The 26,234-nt window shown below is 40.9% G+C and overlaps 1 protein-coding gene across 2 annotated transcripts; it reads left to right on the top strand.

Annotated features, from left to right (window-relative positions):
* Positions 1-1,236: 1,236 nt before the first annotated feature.
* On the top strand, positions 1,237-25,360 carry tmem245 (transmembrane protein 245). Of its 2 annotated transcripts, XM_053488214.1 has the most exons (18): positions 1,237-2,085; positions 4,536-4,653; positions 6,474-6,569; positions 6,707-6,829; positions 8,016-8,201; positions 8,321-8,490; positions 9,543-9,566; positions 12,324-12,428; positions 12,513-12,595; positions 12,693-12,783; positions 15,613-15,711; positions 16,763-16,894; positions 17,755-17,877; positions 18,036-18,181; positions 19,230-19,330; positions 21,527-21,701; positions 22,051-22,245; positions 24,120-25,360. In XM_053488214.1, exons 1-18 carry the CDS (start codon positions 1,492-1,494, stop codon positions 24,163-24,165), a joined length of 2,607 nt encoding a protein of 868 aa, XP_053344189.1. In that variant the 5' UTR covers positions 1,237-1,491; the 3' UTR covers positions 24,166-25,360. The 2 variants fall into 2 exon arrangements, with proteins under 2 accessions (XP_053344189.1, XP_053344190.1); XM_053488215.1 differs by lacking the exon at positions 9,543-9,566 and having other exon boundaries at positions 1,239-2,085.
* The last annotated feature ends 874 nt before the right edge of the window (positions 25,361-26,234 follow it).

The raw sequence follows: 26,234 nt of genomic DNA on the forward strand, positions 1-26,234 counted from the left end.
AGCCTAACTCCACCTTATGATGATCTGGTAATGGAACGAAGAGATATTATTACCTCACTGTATGACATAAAATTTAATGATGTCTCTGCCTATTGTTACATGTGTTGAGGAACCCTGTGACACACACACACACACACACACACACAGAATTTCACTCTATCTATATAAAGATGGATGGATGGATGTTGTGTTACATAACCCGTTTTGTTTGTGGGTCCATGGCAGTGTTCGTATCTCTTCTCTCTCACATCTCCTTCTCGCTCAGGCATTATCAGTGCTGAACACAGAGTGAGCTACAGTTTGTGCTGTGAAGATTTCACACCCTTAAAAGCTTCAACATGTTCAACATGCCCTCGATATGTATTTATTTTTCTCTATGACGACTCCAGAGGCTCCACAGTCTACCTCATTACACAAATTAACTATATCATCAGAGCATGTAGGCCTGCTGTTATTACATTTTTACTGCTGGATTTAACTCCATGTTGTCCTTGTTTCAAACTGAAAATGGCACTGTTTTCGAGGTTATTTTGATCACGGTCTGTTTTTAATCAAAAAAAATAAATGCTTGTGACATCTCACATGTGGCTTCAGCTTGAGGGGGAAGGGGTTGCATGATTCCTTTTTAAATATTGCAAAGAGCCCTAGTCATGTGATTAAATATGCCTTAGAAGTTCCATAAAGGAGGGCCAGGAGCCTACCCCAGGAGACTTTTGGCATGGGGAGGATTACACACTGGGCATGGGGAGGGTTTCACACTGGGCATGGGGAGGGTTACACACTGGGCATGGGGAGGGTTACACACTGGGCATGGGGAGGGTTTCACACTGGGCATGGGGAGGGTTACACACTGGGCATGGGGAGGGTTACACACTGGGCATGGTGCCAATCCACCACAGGGCACATATTCACACACTATGGGCAACTTGGAACACCAGTTAATCTGGGTGTCTTTGGACTGAAACTGGAGTACATTGGGAGAACATGCAACCTCCACACACACACACACACACACACACCTCGAGTTTGGCGGTGTGAGGCTACAGTGCTAAACACCACGCCACCCCTACATTCAGTAATGTTTTGCTAATTTGTTTTCTTTTTATTATTTTAACTTGTTTATTTTGGGTAAAGTAATGCTGACAAATAGTTTTAACTAAATATAATTGTAAATAATAGTTTAGACATTTGGTCATTACAGTGGTTTGACATTAGTTTGAAGCTCTGAGGTAAATGTACGCTGACTCCAGCTCTAAGCGGCTTTCTGCATGCGAGTCAGCGTTCTCTCGAAAGAGTCGATTCAGAGTCGACTCCGATCCGTTAGAGTCACGCGCACCCTGCACTACATTACCCATTGCGCTCGCGACAAATTACGTCACAATTTTTTCCCAACGTCCGCAGTTCCCTCTGTGTGTTTACAGTGCAGGAGTGAGAGTGTATGTGTGTGTGTGTTTCGGACAGAGCGAGGCGGAGCAGAGCAGGACAGTGAACATGGCCGAGGCGGAGGCTCCGGATCTGGACGGGGATCCGGTGACTCCCGGGGCTCGTGTTCCTCGCGGTCCCCGGGTGTGGTTCGGGGAGTCTGCGCAGCCCGCAGGCGGTGTGGTCGGCCACCTGCTGGGACAGCAGCCCTCGCTAAAGTTTGACAAGAACATCAAGCAGGCCTTTTACAACACGGGCGCCATGATCTTCGTGGCGATTTGCTGCGGCGCGGCGGTGCTGGTCTACTTCATCCTGGAGGCGTTCCTGCGGCCGCTGCTCTGGGCCGTGCTGTGCGGGACATTCCTGCACCCCTTCAAGCACTCCCTGGCGCGCGTGGGCCGCTCGTGGCTGGGCGGGCTCCGGGCCAGCGGCACGCCCATCGTGCTGGGGACACTGCTCGTCCCGGTGCGCTGTGTCAACCACGGGGTGGAGACTCTGGGCGCCCTGCTGCTCCAGCGCCTCAAGGTGCTCCTGCTGATTGGGGCCGGGGCGCCGCTCCTCTACTTCCTCTACCTGTCCTGGAGCGCCATCGGCATGCAGGCGGTGCTCCAGCACCTGTGTGACGTCATATGCCACGTGCTCGACTGCTTCAGTGCCTTGTGGGTGAGTGAGAAGGAAACACACATTTGGCAGATACAGAGCAGCTTCCAACATTTCTTTCCCCATTAGACATCTAAGGGCCTTGCTCAAGGGCCCAACAGTGGCACCCGGGACCCTGCTATCGGTAATCCCACACCTTAACCACTGAGCTACCCCTGTCACAGTATGGGATGTACAGTAGAGAGAGACACTGTTCTTTGCTGTTGTGTAGCACATACAGGTTTAATGTGTTAAATTCTGAACAGCTCTTTCTGCTCAGTTTTTTGTTGTTTGTTTTTTTTTCTTCCTTCAGCCTGTCGGCTGAGATCAGTATCCTCTCACACAGAGCTCTGATAAAGCTTACACTACTTCACTGGACCACATCTGAGAATTCTGTATGGAAAGATATTTTTTATATTAGGCAAATACAATCAAGCATGAGAATAGGGAAAGTTGCTACATACGTGGGTTCGGTAACGTTCAACCCGGAGGAGAGACCGTCTTCAACAAATTGCAAGCAACGATGAGCGGGCCCAAGCACCCTGCGCCATCATCCCGATGTTACTCATTGTGATGTCACTGAATGGGTCACTGAATATAATGTCACTCAATAAAGAGCAACATGGAAAATTATTAAACAATTTTCAGCGTAAGCCTAAGGTGTTGTCACAGCTGACCAGATTAGGATATCAGAAATCTAGTTTGGTGGTTATCGTATAATTTCCCTAAGAGGAGTCCATTGAGTGCGTTTTTGCAAACGGTCCAAAATTACTGACTTCCAGTTAAGTTGAGCCCATGATACTGTATGCAGTGAGTTTCGCAAGCATACGTGCAAGTGTGTATGAGCTATGCAGCAACGTCTCGTGTTGGGCCACGCGACTCAGACATCCTAATGGCAGCAGATTCCAACCTGTCTGCCAATTTCTATGAGTTTTTCAGCATGTTAAGTCCCCCCAAAAGCCCAAAAGGGTGATAAAAAATCCTTAGGAAAACAAGAGGGTCCTGCTGGTCTTAACTAACATGGAAAACTGTTTGAAAGGAGCAGAACCTGATGTGGTTTTCTGCTAAATAAATTGTAGTGAAATAATACAGAAACATCAGTATAAGCTTCAATTGTTGGCATTTACATTGTGTCATTTCTCTTACTTTGGAGTTGGGTCAAATCAAGAGTAGCTGCACCAGTAATGGTTATAAAACAACACACAGCATGGTATGAAGAAGAGTCACTGAGACTGATTCCTCTTTGGCCTAGATCGTAAATTTATGAAGTGACAAGGTCCATTCAGTAGGTAAATATTAGCCATGTGATCTGATAGTTTCCCTGTTCTAGAAATAAATATGGTGTTTCTATGCATGTGTGCCACACATGGGGTAACAGTAAGTGATATGAGAACGAATTCTTGTAAACAAGCGGTAGAAATGGGGAAAAATGTTAAGCTATCCACACATTGGCAAGCAGAGCAGCATCCTGTGTGGTACGACCAAATCATTTCCTTAGTTTGATTAGAATTGAAACTAAATCTTTAAAAAATCTATATTCAAATGGGATATTTCTTCTTCATTTAGACACTTCTTCTCCTTCTTCTGTTATATTTCTGGCAGAATAAATTCTTCATACTTTGTGCAGGTCAAAAACCTTTTCTCCTAATGAAAGACAGTATCCCACGCATGTACTGTTAATGCACATCTTATTGGATCAGCGTCCACATAAACAGTTCAGTTGAAATCTCTAATCGGAATGATTTCAATTCGAGTGAAATGCATTCTCTTCCCTGAAATGCCCTTGATGGCGAAACTACAAATACAGTAGCTAGATTAAACACACACATTATGCTGCAGAACTGGTGTCAGTAGAATAAGATCTATGTTTTTTGCTTTGAAAGACTTTCCTTTTCACTGTGTTTGGCAGTAGAAGGAAGGACAACATAAACACAATAAAACACAGATTTAACTCCTTGTCTTTAAGCATGTGTAATACTTTGGCCTCAGTGATCTGGCGATTAGAAGTCTTCACACAACTTCTCGTACCTTACAGATCTTCTGCATCGTCTTTAGACAAGTTTATTTACGCCACATGCTGAACGTGTGATACCATGCTGCTAAGTATAACCAGCATTGGGCCTAAGATGACGCAGTTTCACACATTCCAATAGACCAGAATGTGTTTAATAAAACTCTTTCTTTTAATTGATCTCCAGATAAGATAAGGTAGGACCATGAACATATAAAATTTGTAAAAAACAACAACACATTTTTAGGGCCAGGAAGGTATGAAATTGAAATGGAGGCATTTTAAGACTTCCACTTTTGCACAATTATGGGATATAATTGTTTATATTTTCTATTCATGACAATGTTAATAGTCTATATATACACAAAATTGTCTATATCAGCTTAAAATCGGATGACACTGAATGTGTCCGTGTGTATCAGATCATAAAATAATAGCTTCTCGCTCTGTGTGTCTTTTCCAGGTTGGAACGTTAGTGGTGGGATATGTGCTGGCTGTGGTGTTTAAGTGGACACCGGGTATGGAGGGTTACCTGCGCGCCATGTCTGTGCCCATTTGGGCGATTCTTATATTCTACCTGGGTAAGTCTGGCACAATTTGGCACAGAAGCTAGACAAGAGACAAGAATGTTCAAATTAGTTAAGGCTGATTTGCATCAAGAGTAAGCTGAAGGGCATGTGCGTACCAAAAACCAAAGAACATCCAGAAGTTTGGCAAAGAAATTTTTTTAGAAATTTAATCTCACACCTACAAAATATCCAGCTTTTATTTCCTGTTTTGTTTATTCTGCTTATACGGAAGTTTCAGAACCACATAATAGCCCTCACTGTTTTTAGTGTATTCAGTTCCTGATTAAAGAGAGCTGCTTATTTCCTGAGCTGACATGCTAGACCCGACAAAATGGCCTTGCATACAGAAACACTAGTGTTTGTGCCATCAGTGATCATCTCACGCCCAAATCAACACTGTGGTTATTCTTTCCTCACAGCTGCTGTCTGGTAACCAACCACTTCTCCTGCTGCTTAATCTTGCTCTCTTTTCCTTTCTCTCACACACAGACACACACAGTACGTCCCTGAGGCCCCTTTCTGATGAAGATTACACACATTTATTTTGCCATCTATTATATTTGGCTTTATTTTGAGACAGGACTGTCCTTAAGCAGGAAGCTCTAGTTTTAGAAAAGTTGCGAAAGAACACCCCGAAGTGACGCATATGTGTCTGTGATCTTTGTTATTTTTCGTGCTGAATAAAATCAGCTACTTTACCAAGCACACAGAGCTTACGCGTCCAGAAGTGTGCAACATTTATTATCTTTACTATTTACAACTGTGTATTTTAATGCCTTTTCTTTAATTTCTGCTTTTGTCAGTATATATTTTGGATAACACTTTATCTAAACATATATAAGTGATGTTTTAGGGACTTAATAAACTACATAGTTGTGCCATGTGGCCTGAAGCAAAGCAGAATATTAACCATAGACTGTATTAAAAAAAAAAAAAAAAAAAAGGAACTGGACAAACCCTCGTGACGCATTGGTTTTCTAAAGAGCAGTTTGAAAGCTTAGCTGTTGGAGCTCTGGTGTTGTCACCATCTTGACACAAGCTTACTCTTAACCCCTGATATGATAATCCATAAATGGGCGAATTGGCAGAATGACCTGGAACCTGGCTGTTGGTTAGAACATGCCTTCTTACCTAGCTAAAATGCTCAGGTGGCTAATGTTCAATTATATGCTAACATTACTCTGCGTTTGATTGAACTCTGTCATCCATACCCTACGCATCACCTTGTGGTAACTGATGCATTTCCTTGGAGCACAAGGCAGGGTACGCCCTGGACAGGGTGCCAATCCATCGCAGGGCACACACACACTTAAGGGGCACACACACACTACGGGCAATCTGGGAATGCCAATTAGTCCAATCTACCCGGAGGAAACCCACCAAGCACGAAGAGAACATGCATTTCCATGCACACAGAGGTGGGAATCGAACCTGGCCGGGAATCGAACCCGGACGCTGGAGGTGCAAGGTGACCGTGCCAACCACTAAGCCACCATGCCGCCCCTTATTTATAGCTAATGATGGGGAACTTTCATGAAACTAGGTAGTAAGTTACCACTTTTGTAAAAGCAGCTAAAAGCCGTCTTTCCACCAGCGTCCTATCTTCAAAGCTCTCTGTTCTGAAATCTATTTTTTAAAAGAAAAATGAAGCACTGGGCTCCTTCCATAAATGCAAAATAAAAGCTGACTCGTGTAAAATTTTAGTATATCAACCGTCAAAGTCTTAATAAAAATAGACCCGTTCCCTTTTGGACAATCATAATCAAAGATGCAACTTCATTCAATGCAGTCCGCATAGTGGTCTCACCTAACATTTAGTTTTCTTGTTGCAGTGTCTCTGACAGGAGCCTGGCGAGTACCCATGTTTGTGTTGATGGTCATTCTGCTCATCGTGGGCTCTCAGGAAAAAGCGCCGGTACCAGGAAAAGGTAAGGAAGAGAAGAAATATCCAGGAACCTGAAGTTTTTTCCTTCAAGTTGACGATGCAGCAGACGCACCAGGCTCTGTATACAAGAGTGCGAGACTGGAGTGAGGTGAAAACTTGTGATAACTTTATCTTTTCTAGGAGAACTTCCAGGACAGGTGCTCTCCTTTGCTGCTAGCACTATCTACATGGCCATTACCTGCAGTAACCACCGGCCTGTGACTGAGAAAGATCAAGAGAATGATGCTAAAACACCTTCTACAGGTAAAGGAGGCGTACACATTAAAACCCTCGCTTTTGACCTTTTACAGATTTCTTTTATATTGACTCTAATAATACTTCTTGACATTTTCTTACAGGTGTATGGAATGTTCTATTATATTTTATATACATTTTATAATTTAAGGTCAAAAACAATGTAATTTCATTTACAGGGAACCTATAATGCGGAATTTACTTTTAAGTCGTTTTTAGCCTTTCAGATAGGTCTACAGGGTATAACACAAAAGTGAAAATAAAGACTCCTTGCTTTTTCTTTCTTTCCCATTTTTGTACTGGCCATTGTTTAAACAGGCTAGTTAGGTTTCTCCCCTAATGTGACCTCATGTAAATAAGCACCCTCCCCCTGGCTCGTTGCTCAGATCAGCAGCAGCACATTTACATAGACAGCAAAAACATACTTTTGAAAGAGGAGTAAAATAAAGGTTTGAGGTTTAACAAAATATATGCAGTGTCTGAGTTGTATTTCAGCTAGAGCATTAACAGACTTACTTTGGAAGAATTCTGAGACCTACAGTACTGTATAACTGTCTTGAGTCATCCTTTATGGTTTCATAATAAATTAAATTAAATTAAATCAAACTATGTCGAGTATTTATCAAAGGTCTTAGAGACCATATTTTGTGGACACAAATTTGTGCAGTTTAATAAGGTATAAACAGTTGTTGGGTTTTCCTGAGCGTGCTGGACAATATAAGTTAACCTGTTAATTCTGTCACACTTAATGTAAAACCCAGGAGGCTACATTACACTGCATTGTTTTCATCTGAAACCTGGTCTGGCTTTTAATATGTTGCTTTCTTTGCCTTCATGCAAATATTCTGGACTGAAACTATAAACTATAAACTGGACTGAAAATGAGAGGCAAAAAAGCCTCTCATTTTCACTCTCTCTCCAGGAAGCCTGGAGAACTATTTCTTAAGACCAAATAAAAAATACAAGGAAGTCCGGCTCTTTGGAAGCAAAATCTGTACAGTAACATGATTTTGACTACAATTATGAGCTTTGATTGATGTTTCCTATTATCATTTAACACACTGTAAGATATGTCTAATGAACTGTGTCATTATACAGTATTACCGCAGCAAATGTTAAACAGTCTATCCTGTAAAATATGGTTGTTTTGGGAGTGTTGTTAAGTGTGACGGCGTGTCTTTGTGCATACATGCAGATGAGTCTAAAACGAGTGAGGTTTTCACCCCCCCTCCGCTGCTGCGTCCTCGTCCGGTTTTCCAGGGTCTCACGCAGAAGGAGAAAGCCAGTGATATCTATTTTGTGATGCTGGTGTGGGCCATCGTACTGGTGCAAATCTGGCTCAACCTCTGGATCCTACAGCTGTTACCCATCCCTTTTGCTGGTGTGTATTTATGTGCATACTACAGTAGATAGAGAATTTATTCTGTACTGTACAGTATGCACTGTATGTTTTGCTATCGTTCTATATGTACTGTATGTGTGTGTGTTTTGCTTTAACAGTGTGGGTAATTAAGAGGTTGGTGGTACATTTCGGGGTAAAGAAGTTCACTGAGCGTACACTGGCAGCATGGTGGGTGGTCCTGGAGAGGTTTATCAGAGACAGACAGGATGCTCTGCTGCCTGGACCGATCAAAGGACTCGCACACTTTCTCCTGCGGGTCGATACCAAGGTAACACCTCTACTTACACTTACACCTCCACTTACAGAGCACCGTCACAACAGTTACCTGAAGAAAGCTTGTATGAAACACTTAATCAACCATGATGTGCACTGGAGATGGTGATTGTTGTGTTAATGTGCTGTTTTTCCCCCCCTCATGCTACAACAATTTGCCTCAAATTACATTGTCCTTATTAACCAACAAATAGCACGATTTGACCAAAACATTTTACATTGAGATCATTTTGCGATATGTACGTATTTTGTATTCAAAATCAGTATTTGTATTTATTCAGGCTAACAGCAAATAACAGCACAAATGAGCTCATTAAGAGGATGATGGCAATATTTATTAATCACCTAAATTTTTCTTAATTAACAAATATTTAATTTTTTTGACAAACTCTACATAAACATTATCCCATCTAATCAAAACCAGATGTGTTGGATTTAGTATGAAGGGTTTTCAAGTCAAACTGGGACTTTTGATTGTGCTGGGGCTTCATGCCTGAAACGCTGGCCTCCCAGGAACTCCTTTAATGGCTCCAAAATGTGAAAGCCAGTCAAGTTCCTATAATGTTCCTGTATGAGGTCATGAATTGTCATGCAAAAACAGAACGCCTTTGGTGATCAAACCAGTCCATTTTTTTAGCCCTGCAGTGGGCTCCGAGCCACCTCGGCTGAATGGTCATTCACACATGCAGCCTTTAAAACATTTTCACCACTCAAATGCTTGGTGACAGCTAAGAGTCTCTTCACTGTGCTGTGTTTGAAGTCTTTCATAAATATCGATCGGTTTTACGGCCTCATGCACAAGAACTTTCATCACAAGACCTGGCTTGACTTGAACACCCGGTTTTGAATGGGAGTATCTCTATTTAATTCTATGCCGTACCTTCATAACTATTCAAGTAGTACAGTTCCTGAAATTTCCTTCTTCTAATCCTGTCCTGTTCTCTTGTTGCCTGAAAAAAACACACAACATGTTGATGTCTGCTGCTTTCCTGCACTCTTATTGGTTGTTTCTAATAACACTTTGTCTCTCTGTCTCCTTCCTTAAAGCTCTGGCATTGGCTTAACAAGCAGGTAAATGGTTTGCGCTAGCAAGAGTGGGAGAGAGACACTGAGAAAAAATAAATAAAGAACAGAAAGGAAATGCAAAAGCGTGAAAGTGTGCACACCTAGTAGAAGCTTGGACTGTCGCTTTTTTCCCCTCCATCCACCGTCATCCCTCCATCTTCATATTCTCAGCTACGCTCACAGGCTTACAGTTTTTTCGCTTTCGTTTGTGTGTGTACTGCTTTTATTCTGTGGAAGAAGCCGAAAGCTTTTTCTGTCATTTAGAAAGTGAATATTTGGCAACCCCCCAGTGAAGAAACAGAACCTGTGAGGCTTCAGGTCTTTTCCACAGATGAAGGCATGTGTGTGGGCTTGGTTGGCTTCAGTGTGTGTGAGAGGCATGGAGGGAAATCTTAGATTTGACATGTGCCAATAGCAGGTTTGTTACTGTAGTGTTCAAAACACGTTATTAGTCTGCAGTATAGAAACTACCACCACCATGCTTTAAAAATACTGTACAGGTAAAAAGGTTTTAAAGCTATAATCTCTTTATTCATTAATCCAAGAGTTAACCATTGTTTAAACATGTCTTTGCAGTTGTGGACATACTGTAAGCAGATTTCATGGTTGGGCTGGTAAATTATTACTTGTATCCAGTTGTATTTGACTGCCTGCTACAGTACACACATCTCAATGCTTTTTACTAGCTGCGCAAATATTGACAAATGATCTTGTGGAAACCGAGCAAATAATATAATAAATCCAGTGCAATCTCAATATATTATTCGCAGAGTTGCCTTTTGGTTGAACTTGTGAGAAATTACAAACAACAGCCGTACAAGATAATTCGAAAGTTCATATACATGTTTGTTTCCACTAATGCGTCCATTAGCTGTCCGTTACATTATAGCAGTCACCTTTCTGACACATTAGAGCTTTCAGCTACCTAGTACAGTTCTAGCTAATGAATTTATCATTTATCCATTTTCATCTTAAATTCTTTTTTCGCGCAACAAAATCAGTTCGCTATTAAACACTTTCGGCTAATATAATGAAGACTCATTAAAGGTTAGACACGTATTGTGTTGGAAAGCTCCTATCGGCACATGCTTGAATCAGACAGACAGGAGCGGGGTGACTTTGGTTTGGAGTGACTCCCGGGTGGGGAGGATTTACCCCTGGGAATTGGCGCCTGCTATTTTGTAATGTGACACTTGGGGACAGAGAAGCTGAGCTGTGTCATGGGGTTGTTACAGAATGAATACATTTGGCCAATGCCATCCAAGTCCAATGGTCCAACTAATAAAACCATTTGAAACTGAGAAAGCATGACCTTAATCCAATTACAACTTTAATAACTCACACACACAGGCAATGATTATTATTACCAATAAAATGCCATACAAGTTTTAGAGTCAAAATGGAGTCAGGCACAGTAATGAGGGTCTGTTCTTTTGAATCAGTTTTGTAAAATGAAATGAATTTTACCACATTTGTTAAACTTGGTAAAATTTCGGCCCTCATGCTATTATCAATAGTTTTAAATAAGAATACAAAAAGAATCACACCAATAAAAAGAATGTCCCGTCTGAGACCGAATCAGGCTTGAGCTCTTGTAAACGCTATGAGGGAACATGACGTGACATTCCCTGAAGTGCAGTGTCAGATATAGAACACATTCTCCCCAGTGAAAGGAACAGATGGTACTGAAGGTCACTTGAAGGTCTCAGCATGTGGCTTTGGCTCATTGTCATCAAATGCTAGCATTTTACTCACATTTCAATCTACGGTCTGGAAATTCTCGCTTAAACGTTCATCACCCGGAACACGCAAGTGTCACTAACACCTACTAAACAAGCGCTAAGCCGTGATGAGGACTAATTAGTCACACGACTGAACCAGACATGGGAACAGGATTAGACTGCTTCAGAAGGGACCTTTTAGTTACACAGAGGGGGGCACAGAGAAACCTGGTCTGCTGTAAAAGTAGACTTCTGTAACACTTATCTGTAGTCATCGACCACTTCCTGTTTAGCAGAGCTCGGTGTTAGGGGTTGGTAAACCTGCTGGCTCTGCAACACTGTCAAGAATGTACACTCTTAGAAAAATAAATGGGTTCCAAAAGTGTTATTTGGATGCTTAACAGGTTCTGTCTGTTAGTGACTTTAACCTTAGCATGGTTGTTAAAGCCAGACGTTGTGGTTTGATTATTTCAAAACACCCTACAATCTGTGGACCTTCATGCACAACAGGTATAGAATGGTGCGAAAAAACAAAAAAATCATTTTCTGCAGGCGGAAAGGACAGAGGAGATCGACCAGGCAGGTTTGAGTTGACAGTGACTCTAATAACCACTCTTTACAATCGTGCTGAACAGAAAAGCATCTCATTATGCACATTGAGTATTTGTCTCTGAATGCATGATCAGGAACTAAATGTTCCCTAAAGCTAAGCTCCAGGACCCTTAAGGGTTGTGTGATCTGCGTAGAACCGTTTACGAACAAACTAATTACCTTTGAGACACCATTTTTTTTCTAAGAGTGTGCCGAATTTATCACCTCGATAACAAGCATGTAAACTACAAAAAAATTTACTACTGTTTTTCCCATTATTGTCCAGACTTATGATGGCTACTGCTTGGCCAGGTGGTTCCTCAGGGTTGACTTTTAGGAAAGTGGAAGCAGGTTTCTCTTTGCTCAGACACACTTGATGTTTTTAACGTCTACGCCTTATAAAAGCTAATCTATATACATCTCTCTATCTTTTTTTGTGTATCCCCTCCAGATGATCATATGGTTAGAGAAGTCTCTGGATAAACTCATCAGTATCTTCATCATCTTTCTCCTGGTCACAGGGACACTCCTCATGGCCCTCTTGCTCACTGCTATGGTAGATAGCATGCGGATTCCAAACACGTCTACAAAATGTGTTCTCTGTGTTCCCTTAAAAATAGTTGGTGCAAATCTTTTTTAGGTGCATCACGAGAGCGCTCATATCGTAGAGGTCACCAGCAACCTGATCAACGAGACTCTCGCCAACCACCCAGAGTGGGCCAAGTAAGTCACACGACAACAAGCACGCACTCGTCACTGGAACACAATACAGTGCCTTTATGAACTTTTCCACGTGCTTGTGTGTGTGTGTGTTTCGCAGCTGGCTTCCAGAGGCCCGCGTTGTTCAGAAAGCGCTTAACTCCGCAGCCACGAACGTGTACCAGCATGGGAGAGAGTGGATAACTCAAAAGGTAGAGTTTTAAAGCAGGTCAGGGGGATTTTATCCAGCTTATGTAACACTGTGACACTGAGAAAAGGAAGTGTTTTGATCATACGAAGTCATGTCCATAAGTATTTGGATAAGGACATAGTTTTGATAGTGTTGCCTCCAAGCACGATGGATATGAAATAAAGCCGTGGTTCTCAAAGTGTGTGGCGCGCCCCACTAGTGAGGAATACAGACATGACAGGTGGACCGGAGGGAATTAGTGGAAATAATAGGAAAGTACATATTCTAATTCATGCTTTTCTTTATTGACATTAAAGATCGGACACTCGAAACTAAACAATCACACGCAAAGAAATGGATCATTAATACAAGTAAATAAAATAACCATAGTGCAACAATAACGGTTTAACGTTGCCATGTTAACTGCAGAGGAACAATATATAAGGAAACATTCGGGATTATATATGTAATTTCATTTATTGCAATGTGTATGCTGATGTTTCTGTATTTTTGTTAAACATTAATATTTTATCAGGCAGTGCTAGTCTGGCATTTCTAGTCTCCACTGTGGAAACAAAGTTGCTTTTTAATCCTTCAGCCGCTGAACAGAAGGGAAGATTAATATCGTTCTACGCTTTTTGTTGGCTTTTTGCGATGATCCCTAAATCATTCGCTGCGCCGTAGAGAATAATGGTGTTTATGCTTTTAAACATGTATAATTTAAGGCGGATGTAGCTTAAAGACAATGTAAAGAGGAAATATATGTGGGTCTTATTGGCGGGTTTATTTTCGCAGCTATTGATTTCGGAGATGCGAATATAAAATTTACTTTACCGCGGACAAAAACCGGGTCAGTAGCGTACTGTATGTAGTGAGCATAATAACGTCAATGGATAGATTTGTTACATGGACCACAAAAAAGCAGGTGATTCAGCACCATCAGCCTAATCAACCAAAAATCCAGCCGAAAGGAAAATATGATGAAGCCTATATTGCACTTGGATTCATGGTGGTGATGGTGAGGGCAGAGGAGAGACCCGTGTGTGTTTTGTGTCTTGAACCGCTGGCAGCAGACAGCACAAGACAAAGTAGGAAGACACTTAGAGACAACACACCCCAGTCACGTTAATAAGCCACTCAACTTCTTTGAAAGTAAGCTTTAGATAAGTGACAAAGTAAGCCTGTTATAACAATTGCACGTGTATTTTATCTGTTTTAAACTTGGTGTTATTTGATCGTATTAGTTTAGAAATTGATATTTCAATTAATAGTAAACTTGGCTGATTTCGTTATCATTTTGTTGACAAGTGGTACTTAAAAATTTGCCCACCCCCTTAAGTGGAGAATGACAAAAAATGTTTGAGAACCACTAAAATAAAGCATTCAAGATGTAATAGAAGCGTAGACTTTCAGCATAAATAAAAGCAGTTAATATTGCATTAAACATTTAGTAATTGCAGCCATTAAAAAAAGTAAGTTCCTCTAGTTTCACAGGGTCAAAAACAATGGACGAACTTAACATACTTCGAAACATTAGAATTATGTTGAATAGGTGACTGCAAGTCCATTGCCTGAAATGTGAAACCCATTTACGTAATACATGCTGATTTTCAGTTCTTGAGATTCTTTGCCAGACCTTGCAGAAACTGCAGCTTAGTTTGATTGAGATGAGGCAACTGGCTACATTTTAAGAGCATTCAATTTCTTCACTTTTAGAAGATGTTGGATTGCTTTCACTATATGTTTTGTGTTATAATTCATCGGTTTAGCTCTATGCAGAATTCAGAATTCATTCTACTGTACTACTATTCTACTTCTACAAGAGCAGTCACAGCATCAATAAACACCAGTGACCAAGTTCCTTAGCAGCCAGGCATGCCCATGCCATAGCACCACCCCACCATGTTTGACAGATGATGTGGTATGGTTTGTAACATGAGCTCTTCCGTTCCTTTTCTGAACCTTTCTATTCTTATGATTCTGGTACAAGTTAATCTTGTACTAGGACTGGGCAAGCTTTTTTTTCACCCTGGGCGAGTTCTTTTGTTTGTAGTCTTATCTGGCCTTCTGTGTTCTGGAGTGTTTCCAGTGTCTTGTACCTTGAGGTAAACCATGTGTAATTCAATTCTTAAGTGTCTCTTGAATGAATGCTTCGACAATGATACAACTATCTCCTCCACACTCTTCCGGACTTAGCTGGAAATTTTGAAGTGTTTTTTCTTCACCGAAGGAGTCGTCCTTAGTTAGTCTTTTGGTGTTGCTGAGCAGTGCCTTCCTTCTTTTTAATTGTTCATTTGGTCTCTCCTAACGTTCTGTCACACTGATGTGTCTGTTTTTGTCTTTTAAACCTAATGATGGCCACTTTCACTGGCATCGACACCTCTTTGTGCAGCGTATTGAGAATTTCCATAAACAAATGCCAAATGCTACCAAATGCAGACACTTGGAATCTCCTCCAGAGCTTTTATCTCCATAATTTCTCATGAAATCACAGAGAAGCAGGGGACACTAGGCGCTCAAACTGCATAGCAGTCAGCTGTCCAGTTACTTTGAAGCCGGTGAAAATGAAGGGACTAAAAAGTCAATGAGATATTTTTGTTAAATCCCTTCAATTAATGCTGAACATCTACTCTCCGATCACATCCTGACTGCACCATTTAAAATCCATTGTGGTGCTGCCCACAGGCAAAAATACCCAAATTATCACTGTCCAAATGCTTATGGAACTGAATATGGTATTTTATTACAATGCAACAAAAGCCAGTGAACATATGTTTAATATGAACAGTGTGTGTATGAATGTGCAGTTGAAGGAAAGAGAAGCTGTAAGTGCGTGTTTGTGTTTTTCTAGCTCCATAAGATGCTCGGTGAGAAAGTGAACAACACTGCAGTGATTGAGAAGCAGGTTCTGGAGCTGTGGGACCGACTTTACCACTCATGGTTTGTTAAGGTAATTAGAACATAGAGACAGGGACAAACAGACAGATATAGACAGACAGATACAGACATATAGAGACAGACAGTCAGAGACATGTAGAGACTGACAGGCAGACAGAGACAAGTAGAGACAGGCAGACACAAATTGAGACAGACAGGGAGGCAGAGATAAATTGAGATGGACAGAGACAAATTGAAAGAGACAGGCAGACAGAGACAAGTAGAGGCAGACAGGCAGACAGAGACAAGTGAAGACATAGGCTAATTAAGACAAGATAAGAATTAAGAGACAGGCAGACAGAAGCATTGAGACAGACGAAGACAAATTGATGCAGACAGAGACAAATTATGACAGACAGCCAGAGACAAATTGGGACAGACAGGCAAACAGAGACAAATTAAGACATGGACTAATTAAGAAAGGTTAAGAATTAAGAGACAGGCAGACAAAGAAAAATTGAGACAGACAGGGAGACAAACTGAGACAGCTAGGCAGACGGAGATTAATTGAGGCAGACAAGCAGGTAGCGACAATTGGAGACATTAAGACATCAACAAATAGAGACAGACAGAGACCAATGGGTATAAACAGGAAGACAGAGACAGGTAATGACAGAAGTAGACAAATGGTGACAGAAGTCAGGTAGACAGAGACAAATGGAAACAGACAGGCAATGAGACACAGAGATGAGCAGACAGAGACACAGAAAGACACAAATTTTCTTATTCCTTTTTAGTAGACAGGATGGATCAGCAGCATGTGGCCCAACATGAGAAGAGCGCCCTTTGTTGCTAATTGACGAGACTTGGTTATCAGAGGTGTCAGGAAATGATATCTAGGGCTGTGTCCCAAATCACACAGTACTGTCCCTAAGCAGTATGCCAGTCACACTTTGTCACTCAGTACTGTAGAGTTTCACATAGAACTAACGCTGTCTGTGCTGTATCGTTCATACACTCGTTAGTGTTTCATTTTAACAGCAGTGGTCTGTGGGTAAAGTGGAAAAGTACGAGTAGTAGATGTTTCCTGCTTTTCAGTGCTTTTCCCCTTCTTTCTTTCATAGAACGTAACATATAGCGGACGCCACCGGGGCCACAAGCAGCACCTGCAGAGGCACCCCAGCTGGCTGGGAGACATACTGGACTGGCAGGATGTTGTCTCTTTCCTGCAAGACAACATTGAAACGTTGCTATCGGTGTGTATTTGAGTGTGTATTTGGATGTGTGTGTGTGTGTTGTACAACACGCTGTTATATTAACATGCGTTAATACTATTACAGGCGTTTACAATCAGTCTGTGGTCAGAAGTCTGAGAACGCCTTCAGTGCGTCTTTTTGTGTTTCGCAGCGACGTTAGCCAATCACAGGAGTGTGTGAGACTGCGTATGAGGAAGAGGGCAGATAGCGCTTTCGTCAGAAGGGAAGCTGTCGTATGATAAGGAGGAGAGATGTCGAGACGAATTTAAGGGGTCGTTTCATTTAATGATCTGAAAGGAACAGAAAATGTACACCAAATGTACAGTGGTGTGAAAAATTATTTGCCCCTTCCTGATTTTTTTAAAAACACAAAATCATTCATATTTGTTACATACAAAGCTAACCAGTGTAAATACAAAATGCAGTTTTTAAATGACGATTTCATTTATTCAGACTCCATGTGAAAAAGTAAATGCACCTTAACTTCATTACTGGTCGTGTCACTCTTGTGATAACTGAAGGAAGGAAGTGCTACGCTTGGTAATTTCTAGTAAGATAAGATACGTGTGTTTTTATTTTTAGTTACGGGAAGAAAGCTGTCTTTTGCATCTGTACTTTATGTCTGTTTTCGTCTGCAAAATAGTCATGGAAAATAAACAGGTCTTCTGTAGATATTTGTCGTGCTGCATGTCTGTAGAAAAAAGCACAAGCGATGGATCTGTTCTCGTTACGTAACAAGCTTTAACGACCCTGCTTAATTTTTTTTTTGTGTTTCATGTCACTTTGTCCTCACTCCAGCATGGTTTTGTTTAACTGTAGAGATTGTAACCACTGTTAACACTGTGTATGTGTGTTTGTAGATCGTGGAGTCTTTATGGGTAGTAATGAGCCGCAATGTCGGTTTGCTGATCTCCACAACTACGACGCTGCTCACTGTACTGTTCCACAGCGGCACAGCACTGCTCAACTTTGTCCTCTCACTGGTATAAAACACAAACACACACACCTACACATACATGCTGCATGCACAGGACACCGATATGTCTTACTGTAGGTGCTCCTTATTTATACTTTTCTCTGTACATTCAGTACTACACATGGAAAGAATCGCTGATGAGTGTGTGTGTGTGTGTGTGTGTAGGTAATTTTCCTGACGACGCTCTTCTACTTACTGAGCTCCAGTGGTGAGTACTACAAGCCTGTAAAGTGGGTGATCAGCCTTACACCCCTGTCCCAGCCTGGACCTTCGTCCAACATTATCGGCCAGTCTGTGGAGGAGGCCATCAGGTATACACACGTACACACACATGAATACACATACAAGAGCAATATAACCTACTTTCGCACTAGACCGTATTTATCAGTTTAAATAGCTGATTTTTAGGAATCCCCTGATATGATGACATCGCGATACCTGTTTTGCCGATTCTATTTGTATTGCGATTCTATAAGCATCATGATTTAAAAAATATCCTGATTAGATCCTGTTCTGTTACGTGTGAATAGTTTACAGTGCACCGCCTGTAGGAATATAGAGGAACTGCAACATTTAAATTTTGTACGAATTAAAAAAAAAAGAATTGCCACACAACTAAATCAGGATACTTAATCGATATTGTCCTCTATCTAGCAGAAATAGCAGGACACTAGTGATGGCTGCGAGTCAAGTCAATATATGTTTTGAGTACACTCAAACAAAATGTCATTTCTCCAGATCTGTGGTGCGACGCAGTACTACATGACGTGCAAATGTAGAGTGTGAGACCAATGCAGGATAATAAATATGCAGGACACTAAAGAGATCAGATAGTGCAGCAGAATGGATAATATTGATATTGATATTGATTTCCCTTCATGTAAGACGTTCCATTTTTTTTCGCCACTCCTTGGTGCAGTATCCTGTGTAACCACAAGATGGCGAGAGAAACCTGTAATGTTTTACAGCACACCAGGGAGAAACAGATTTTCTCCCCCCTCATTCCTTTTTTTTTTTTTTAGAAAGAATTGGCTTAGAATCAGATCCTTTAAGTACGAATTTAAGCACGCACATTTTCCCAGTCAGGATGCAGCTGTGGCTGAGTTTTTGTCATGCTCGAAAGGAAACCAGGCAAAGAATTTTCATGATTCACACTGTGCACAAGTGTTTAGTTAAGGAACTGACTGGTGCGTATGTGTCTGCATGTGTGTAATTGCCCGCACTCAACTAAAGTGGCCCAGATGTCCAGGGAAGCCATTTTCATGTTCTTTTCAACATCAGGGTGAAAAATACTGTTTTCCTGATTCCCTCTCTCTCTCTCTCTCTCTCTCTCTCTCTCTCTCTCTCTCTCTCTCTCAGAGGTGTGTTTGATGCATCTCTAAAGATGGCAGGATTTTATGGCCTTTACACCTGGCTCACACACACCATCTTTGGCATTAATATCGTCTTCATTCCCTCCGGTAAGACGGCCATATTCAGAAAATAGTTCTACCTATTTATAAATGCTTATCTGCACACACACACACACACACACACACACACTTTACACATACCGAAAAGTTTACTCAGGAAGCCTGGTTCCATCTGCCAGTGCTCATGTTAGAGAGTGTTGCCAGAGTTCTGCTGTATCGTCCTTATCTCTTTTACTCCTATCTTTCCACCCTCACATCTCCATGTGGAATTTAAACAAACACCCACCCGACATACACACAACCACACACACACATACTCACTCACAGTGTCGTCTGTTTTTGAGATTAATATATTGTAGTCATAATAATAACAATTAAAGCATGCTAACGAAATATTACTACACACTCAGTAGGTTTATGTGATTTCTGTCGTATACAAGAGAATAAACACAGGTTCAACATTATATTGTGTAGTTAATTAATAACAGTTTAAATTTAATGAATTGATTTTAAATAAGGTGGCATGGTTAGCACTGTCGCCTTGCTCCTCCAGGGTCCAGGTTCCATTCCCACCTCGGGTCTGTGTGTACATGGAGTTTGCATGTTCTTCCTGTGCATAGTGGGTTTTACTTCGTTTCTTTCTCCCACAATACTAAATCATGCAGGGTAGGCTGAGTGGTGTTCCCAAATTGCTTGTAGTGTGTGAATGAGCATGTGTGAGCCTTATCCTTAATAGGATACGAAAGAAAGAAGAAAAAAGAAACATTCTCCTTATAAATGAGTAATTTCATTTGCAAAACTTTGATGAGATCTCACGAAACCCAGACTGACTCCGATACTTCTGGGTCATTTAAAAACTTGATAAAAACTTGATAACTTAAATCCCGCCTTCACGCTCTGGGTTTCTAACCTATAATAGAAGAGACAGAACAGGGTTTGTAACACCCTTTTGAGACACCCTCTCACAAACTGCTTTCCTGTAGTTATTTAATAATTATTACTTTATTAATTGTCATTATTCTACACAAATGTTGTTTATACCTTCATACGCTAGATTTCTAACCAATTATAGTCTAGACCGAATTCTCATAACCAATCATAAGGCAGAATGCGGGTTGTCTTAACTTCACACAAAGGCTTGTAAAAAGTTTAGCAATCGTTTTTGTGTTAATTAATTTGGTGCAGGCTAAAAACGATAACTTTCTGAAAAAATCTTTACCACGACCACGGGATACACATAGTACACATGACTTGTTTAAGCCATGAGAAGCTACTTAAGATTAAACTTATTGCCAGATGATTCATATTGATCGCTGCAGTAATTATCTTTATACTTTAAAATTACTGAGATAAAAAAAAAAATTTAAGAATTAAAAAGCATATTGCTTTTGTTAAAATGTTCCACTTTATGTAGAAAAACCCCCCAAACATGTTGTATGGTCCTAATGTGTGTAACACACAGCGTTAGTGTTGTACAATGTTCTTGAAACACACTATACTTGTGTTCTCACTACTGCACCTATACACTCTATCGCTCTCTTCTTGGTCTTGTTTTTATCCTCATGAAGTTAATAAACTACATTACTAAGAAACTGCAACCAGTTCCACCTTGAATATGTTCTTTACTGCAGAAAACAGAGTTGAAGCTTAATGCTGGAGTCTCTTTTCCATAAACACTAAATAGAGATCTCATAGAAAACTCAAGCACCTCAAGGAGAATTTGTGTTTCTTCTTTAAAGTGATTTACTATAGAAATGATAACATGTGAGTTGATCTACTGTAGTGTCCAAGCTGCTGTTGTGGATAATTAATCTTCTGACCAACCAATTCAACAGTATTCTGGTGTAATGCTAGTATCTGTTTAATCTGGTGCGTTAATATTAGTATCTGTTTTTTTTTTTATTTTTTTTACGTAGTTTCATTTGAAATTTAATTGAAAGAAAAAGGTAGCATGCGTTAGAGCCAGCTTTGCCTAAATGAGCTGAATAAATAGTTTTAGACATTAAAGCGCAGCACCAGATGAAATATTTAGAGAGTGAGCTAAGAGGATTTAAATATTAAGAAATTCACTCAGATGTGATGCATGAAGCTGCTGGATGATGGATGATGACATTTTAGATGATGTAATATTAAGTATTTTTTTTTTGACTCAGCGAACTTTTGAAACACCATAGCTTAACTAAATATACACAACCTGATTTAAGATGTAAAGCTTACTGTGTACGTGTGTGTGTTTGTTTGCAGCGCTGGCAGCCATCCTTGGTGCCGTCCCGTTTTTGGGGACGTACTGGGCGGCGCTGCCGGCAGTTCTGGATCTCTGGCTGGCACAAGGTGAAGGTGTAAAAGCCCTGCTGCTGCTCCTCGCACACCTGCTGCCGACCTACTTCGTCGATACGGCCATTTACTCGGACATATCAGGGTGTGTGTGTGTGTGTGATGTAAAGATGAGCAGTGTGTCCTTGTGTGACTGACTAACCGACTCCCCAATGCACAAGTGTTTAATTAGATTAATTAAGGGCAGAGCAGGTAATGCATTCAGCTCTCGAGGAAATAACAAGGACATTTTAATGTTCCTTATCCTGCAGGGACGGGTCTTCATGTAATCGAGCTGTGTGTGTGTGTGTGTGTCTGTCTAGCAGGGGTCAGTTTTATTAGCTTTTATTGATTCATCTACTTTGAAGTCAGTTGCTGCTAAATTATGAAAGACGTGCTCTGATTGCACCCTGTCGTCTTAATGTGTGTGTGTGTGTGTGTGTGTTTATATTTAGAGGGGGTCATCCTTATCTGACTGGCCTAGCTGTGGCTGGTGGAGCGTACTATCTGGGTTTGGAAGGGGCGATCATAGGCCCGATCCTGCTCTGCATCCTGGTGGTAGCGTCCAACATCTACAGTGCCATGCTGATGAGTCCGAGCAGCAGCCAAGCTACACCAGTGCAGAGCAACTTCCCTCAGCACCTGGGCAGGTACAGTGTACACAAACAGAGATACACTCTACCCACACATACATACATGCATACAATCAAGTCAACTTTACCCTCAACATTTACCATAAATGTAGGTGCTACAGTTTAGAGCCACATACACACTTTTCCGCTCGTCTTTTCCTGGTCTGTAGTTCCATCTTATTAAGTTCCTCCTCGGGAGTGGGTGGAGCTTCCTATACTGAGCACCGATTGGGCAAACACAGGCATCAAGGAATATAATGAGAAAAAATGTGTAATATTCATAACTGCTTTTTTTATTTTAATTAATTTTTTATTTTATTTTATACTTTTAACTGCATTGCCGAATTTCTTTTTTTCCTGCGGTTGTTTGGAATATCACTTGTGCGTGTCCTTAGGAATATGGTGCAGTAACTCCAGTACATAAAGGGGGGCAGTGTGTCACAAGTGCTTGTTTGTTGAGCTAGTAACTGAATATTAATCTAGAGCTGCGTCACACATCGCCATCACAGACTTGGTACCTACTACAGTGGTACCTCGATTCCCTAAGGCGAAATGTGTATTGCGAAACACGCTCTCCCATAGGAAATAATATAAATGCAGATAATCCGTTCCAGTCACTCATAAAACATTACCAATATTACCAATTTTTAACACATATTTTTGTGTATAAAAACAATCAAAACATGTAGAAAAAAAACATGAAATCGTAGTAAAATATGAAACAAATAGACATTTAACCTCACTTAAACTTTATTTATGATTCCATGTTTTGAATTGAGACGAGTTCACGGCAGCAGTCGCGAAGACAGTGGACAGGTTTTAAAACAGCGAGTTTTTTACACGAAATCACTGAACATTTAAAACTTCGACTTGGAAACCAGATGGACGGTGACATTTTGCGAAGTTTAAACCAGACTTGTTTTGACCACCATGACAAATGCGCTGCTCTGCATTGAGACTTTCCCTAGGTGTGTCACATCGCATTGTTCCTGCAGCATGGTGGAAATGCAAACCAGGAACGAAGAGTGCTGAGAAAAAGTATTTGTTACTTTTTTGCTTTTACTTTTATAATAATATTCCTAATAATAATATAATATTACTCTTATGATAAGAGCACAGCGAAGACTTATCCAGGAGCTCATAAAAGAACCTAGAACATCATCTAAAGTACTTTGGACAATGATCTAAAATGAGCAACGTCCTTAACCCTCAACTGTTCAGTTGTATAATGAAATACAAATGTAAGTTGCTCTGGATAAGGGTGTCTGCGAAATGCCTAAAATGTAAATGAACCACACCAGCAAGTCCACCTCTGAATAGTTAAAAAAAAAAAACTAAATTAAGTCTTTGCAGTGGCCCTAGTCAGAGTCCGGAGTCCTAACCCTGACCGTTAACAAGTCTTTCATACTTGAAAGCTCTCCAGGGTCCCCTAGTTATTCTGCATAGAAGAGTGGGCCAAAAGTCCTCCACAGTGATGTGTATGACTCATTTAGTTTATCACAAACACTTACTTGCAGTTGTTGCCACCAAGGGTTAAGTTTCGGGGCATAACGTTTTCACGTAGGAAATTTCACATGGACATTGGACATCTTTTTTTTCCTTAATAAATTAAATCTTAAATCATTTTAAAATAGCATTTTGTGTTTATTTGTGTTATTTTTCTGTGATAATAAAATTAGTTTGATGATCTGAATCATTTAAGTGTGACAAATATGAAAATAAAAAAAATCAGAAGGGGGCAAATACATTTTCACAGCACTGTTAATATACTAAACGTAACAGTTTTCTCTCCCTCTCATACACACACACACATTCTTAAATGAACTTGACTTGATGGTGCACACAGTTTCACGTTGCTATGGAGACCGTTGATAACCTTGAACCTCTTGCAGTACGTTCCTGGACTCTCCTCTGCTGATGAAAAGCGTGACGGAGTGAAAAAAAAAAAAAAAAACCCAGCTGGTTTCCCGGTCCGCTCTGCTGTTACTCATCCCTCAGTACTCTGGTGAGCCCGAGTCTGGAACGTCCTCCTCCTTTTCCCACGGGGTACGGACGTCTCGGGCACTGAAGACGCATCTGGAGTGCTGATGATCTGGGGATCGGCTCGGGATCGGCGGACTCCCGCGTCTCACGCTTAGCAATTAATGCTAAGCTTCCACAGCCTGAGTGCATATTACATTTTTACGCTGCTAACACCCGAGTGCTAACTGCAGTTAGCAGGATTGTGTCCCATTTAGCATAGCACCTATAAACTCAACTAGCAACTAGCACTGTACGATCGTTAGGGTAACTGTTTACACACAGCACTTGACTGTAAACTCACATTCACACTGGTTTTATTATAACGGTTATAGTTTTTTTTTTTACTTTAACTGTGTTAATGAATTATTTATAGAATATAATGTGACAAAATTTACCCTGCTGCTTTGTGTGTGTGTGGGGGGGGGGTTGCTATTTTCCGTTCATTATTTAAATGTTAAACTCTGTAAGCACTACTCGTGTGCACACGGGTGTGTTTGTGAGTGTGGGGCCATAGTTTTATATCTTGCAATGGTAGAAATATATAACAGTTTTGACATTGTGGGGACATTCTGCTGGTCCCCACAAAGAAAACCAATTTAGTTTTATTTTTACAAAAAAAACTTGAGTAGAACCAAACGGTTTGCTTTCAGTCGCGAGGTTAAGTTTAGTGTTACGTTACATTGAAGTGGAGCACAAACACTTTGTATCAGTGGAAGGTCCTCATAAGTACAGTATAATAGGAAGACGTGTGTGTATAAGAGAGTACGCGAGCGCCCACACACACCTTTGCCGTACCCTCGCTGATTCATTCCTCAGACTCCACTAAACATTTTTAAGTGATGGCTTTGTCACTATGTTTCGTGCTCGCAGAATACCTAACGATTTTCGATTCTTCATTTTCCCGTCTGCTTCTCGTCCCATACATCACCGCGCACTCGTTCCTGCAACTCGTTTTGATTGACACGCACGCTTTTTCACACCCTGCTTATTATTACCAACGCTCCTACCCCTAGCCAGCAGCAGCAGCAGCGTCGTCATTACTCACAGGTGAAGCATACGGATGGTTTAGTGAGTGCAGGAGTGGATCGGACTGGAGAGAATGCCATGGGGGGAGGGGGGGTGTTTGGGGGGGGCATGTAGAGGGGGAAACTGCGGACGACCAAAGACAGATCTGTTGCTCTTATGCAGCACATGTCTAGTGTAGGTAGAGTTTTAACTTCTTGTAGATCGATATGTAGCACTGATGGAGTGAACCTTACTATCGAGCTGAGAGTGGGATATTTTGCTCACTCAGGAAGTAATGGAGATGATTTGATAAAGAATTCTACACCAAATGGAAGATTTTTAGTAATTTGTATTATTTATTTTTTTTACAAACGTAAGATAGCGATTTATGTTTTGTTGGACTGATGCAACTGATTGTGTTCCTCAGAAAGAATTTAGGTATTCGTTTTTTGAATTGGATTTTTTTTTACAACACTATTAAAACTATTTTTAAAAATGCACCAGTTTCTTGCTTGCTGATTACCACAAACACACACACACACACACTCACTCATTGGTTGTGTGACCTTCACAGAGTGGAAAGGTCAGATTGTCAAATGAGAGCCAGAATAACAGCGTGGACTCCTATCAAATATTCATTGATGTTTATAGATTTATGAAAATGTTTTTTTTTTTTTTCTCTGTGATGTGTGTTTGAGGCCAGTGTTGAGCCCTTGAGCAAGGACCTTAACCCTGCCTGCTCAAGGGGCACTGAATCCTGACTCCCCCTGCACTGTGACCCCAGTTTCCTATCTGGAATAAGTATAAGAAAAATGAATAAAAAAAACAGGTCACTGTGCTGTAAGTTACCTATAACATATACTGTAATTTGAATCCTATTACTCTCTTTACCACTCAGGGTCTGGGGACATGGTGCCAAAGCATCACAGGGCAGAAGTGCATATACACACACACACAGGCAATTTGGAAACACCAATCAG

This window comes from Clarias gariepinus, chromosome 26 (assembly GCF_024256425.1).
Source record: "Clarias gariepinus isolate MV-2021 ecotype Netherlands chromosome 26, CGAR_prim_01v2, whole genome shotgun sequence".
Classification (NCBI taxonomy): domain Eukaryota; kingdom Metazoa; phylum Chordata; class Actinopteri; order Siluriformes; family Clariidae; genus Clarias; species Clarias gariepinus.

Excerpts from the sequence above, each read along its gene's own strand:
- tmem245 (XM_053488214.1), top strand. The coding sequence starts at position 1,492 with ATGGCCGAGGCGGAGGCTCCGGATCTGGACGGGGATCCGGTGACTCCC. Across the intron at positions 12,429-12,512 it reads CCCTCTTGCTCACTGCTATG|GTGCATCACGAGAGCGCTCA; the intron begins GTAGATAGCATG and ends AATCTTTTTTAG. Across the intron at positions 12,784-15,612 it reads GAGAGTGGATAACTCAAAAG|CTCCATAAGATGCTCGGTGA; the intron begins GTAGAGTTTTAA and ends GTGTTTTTCTAG.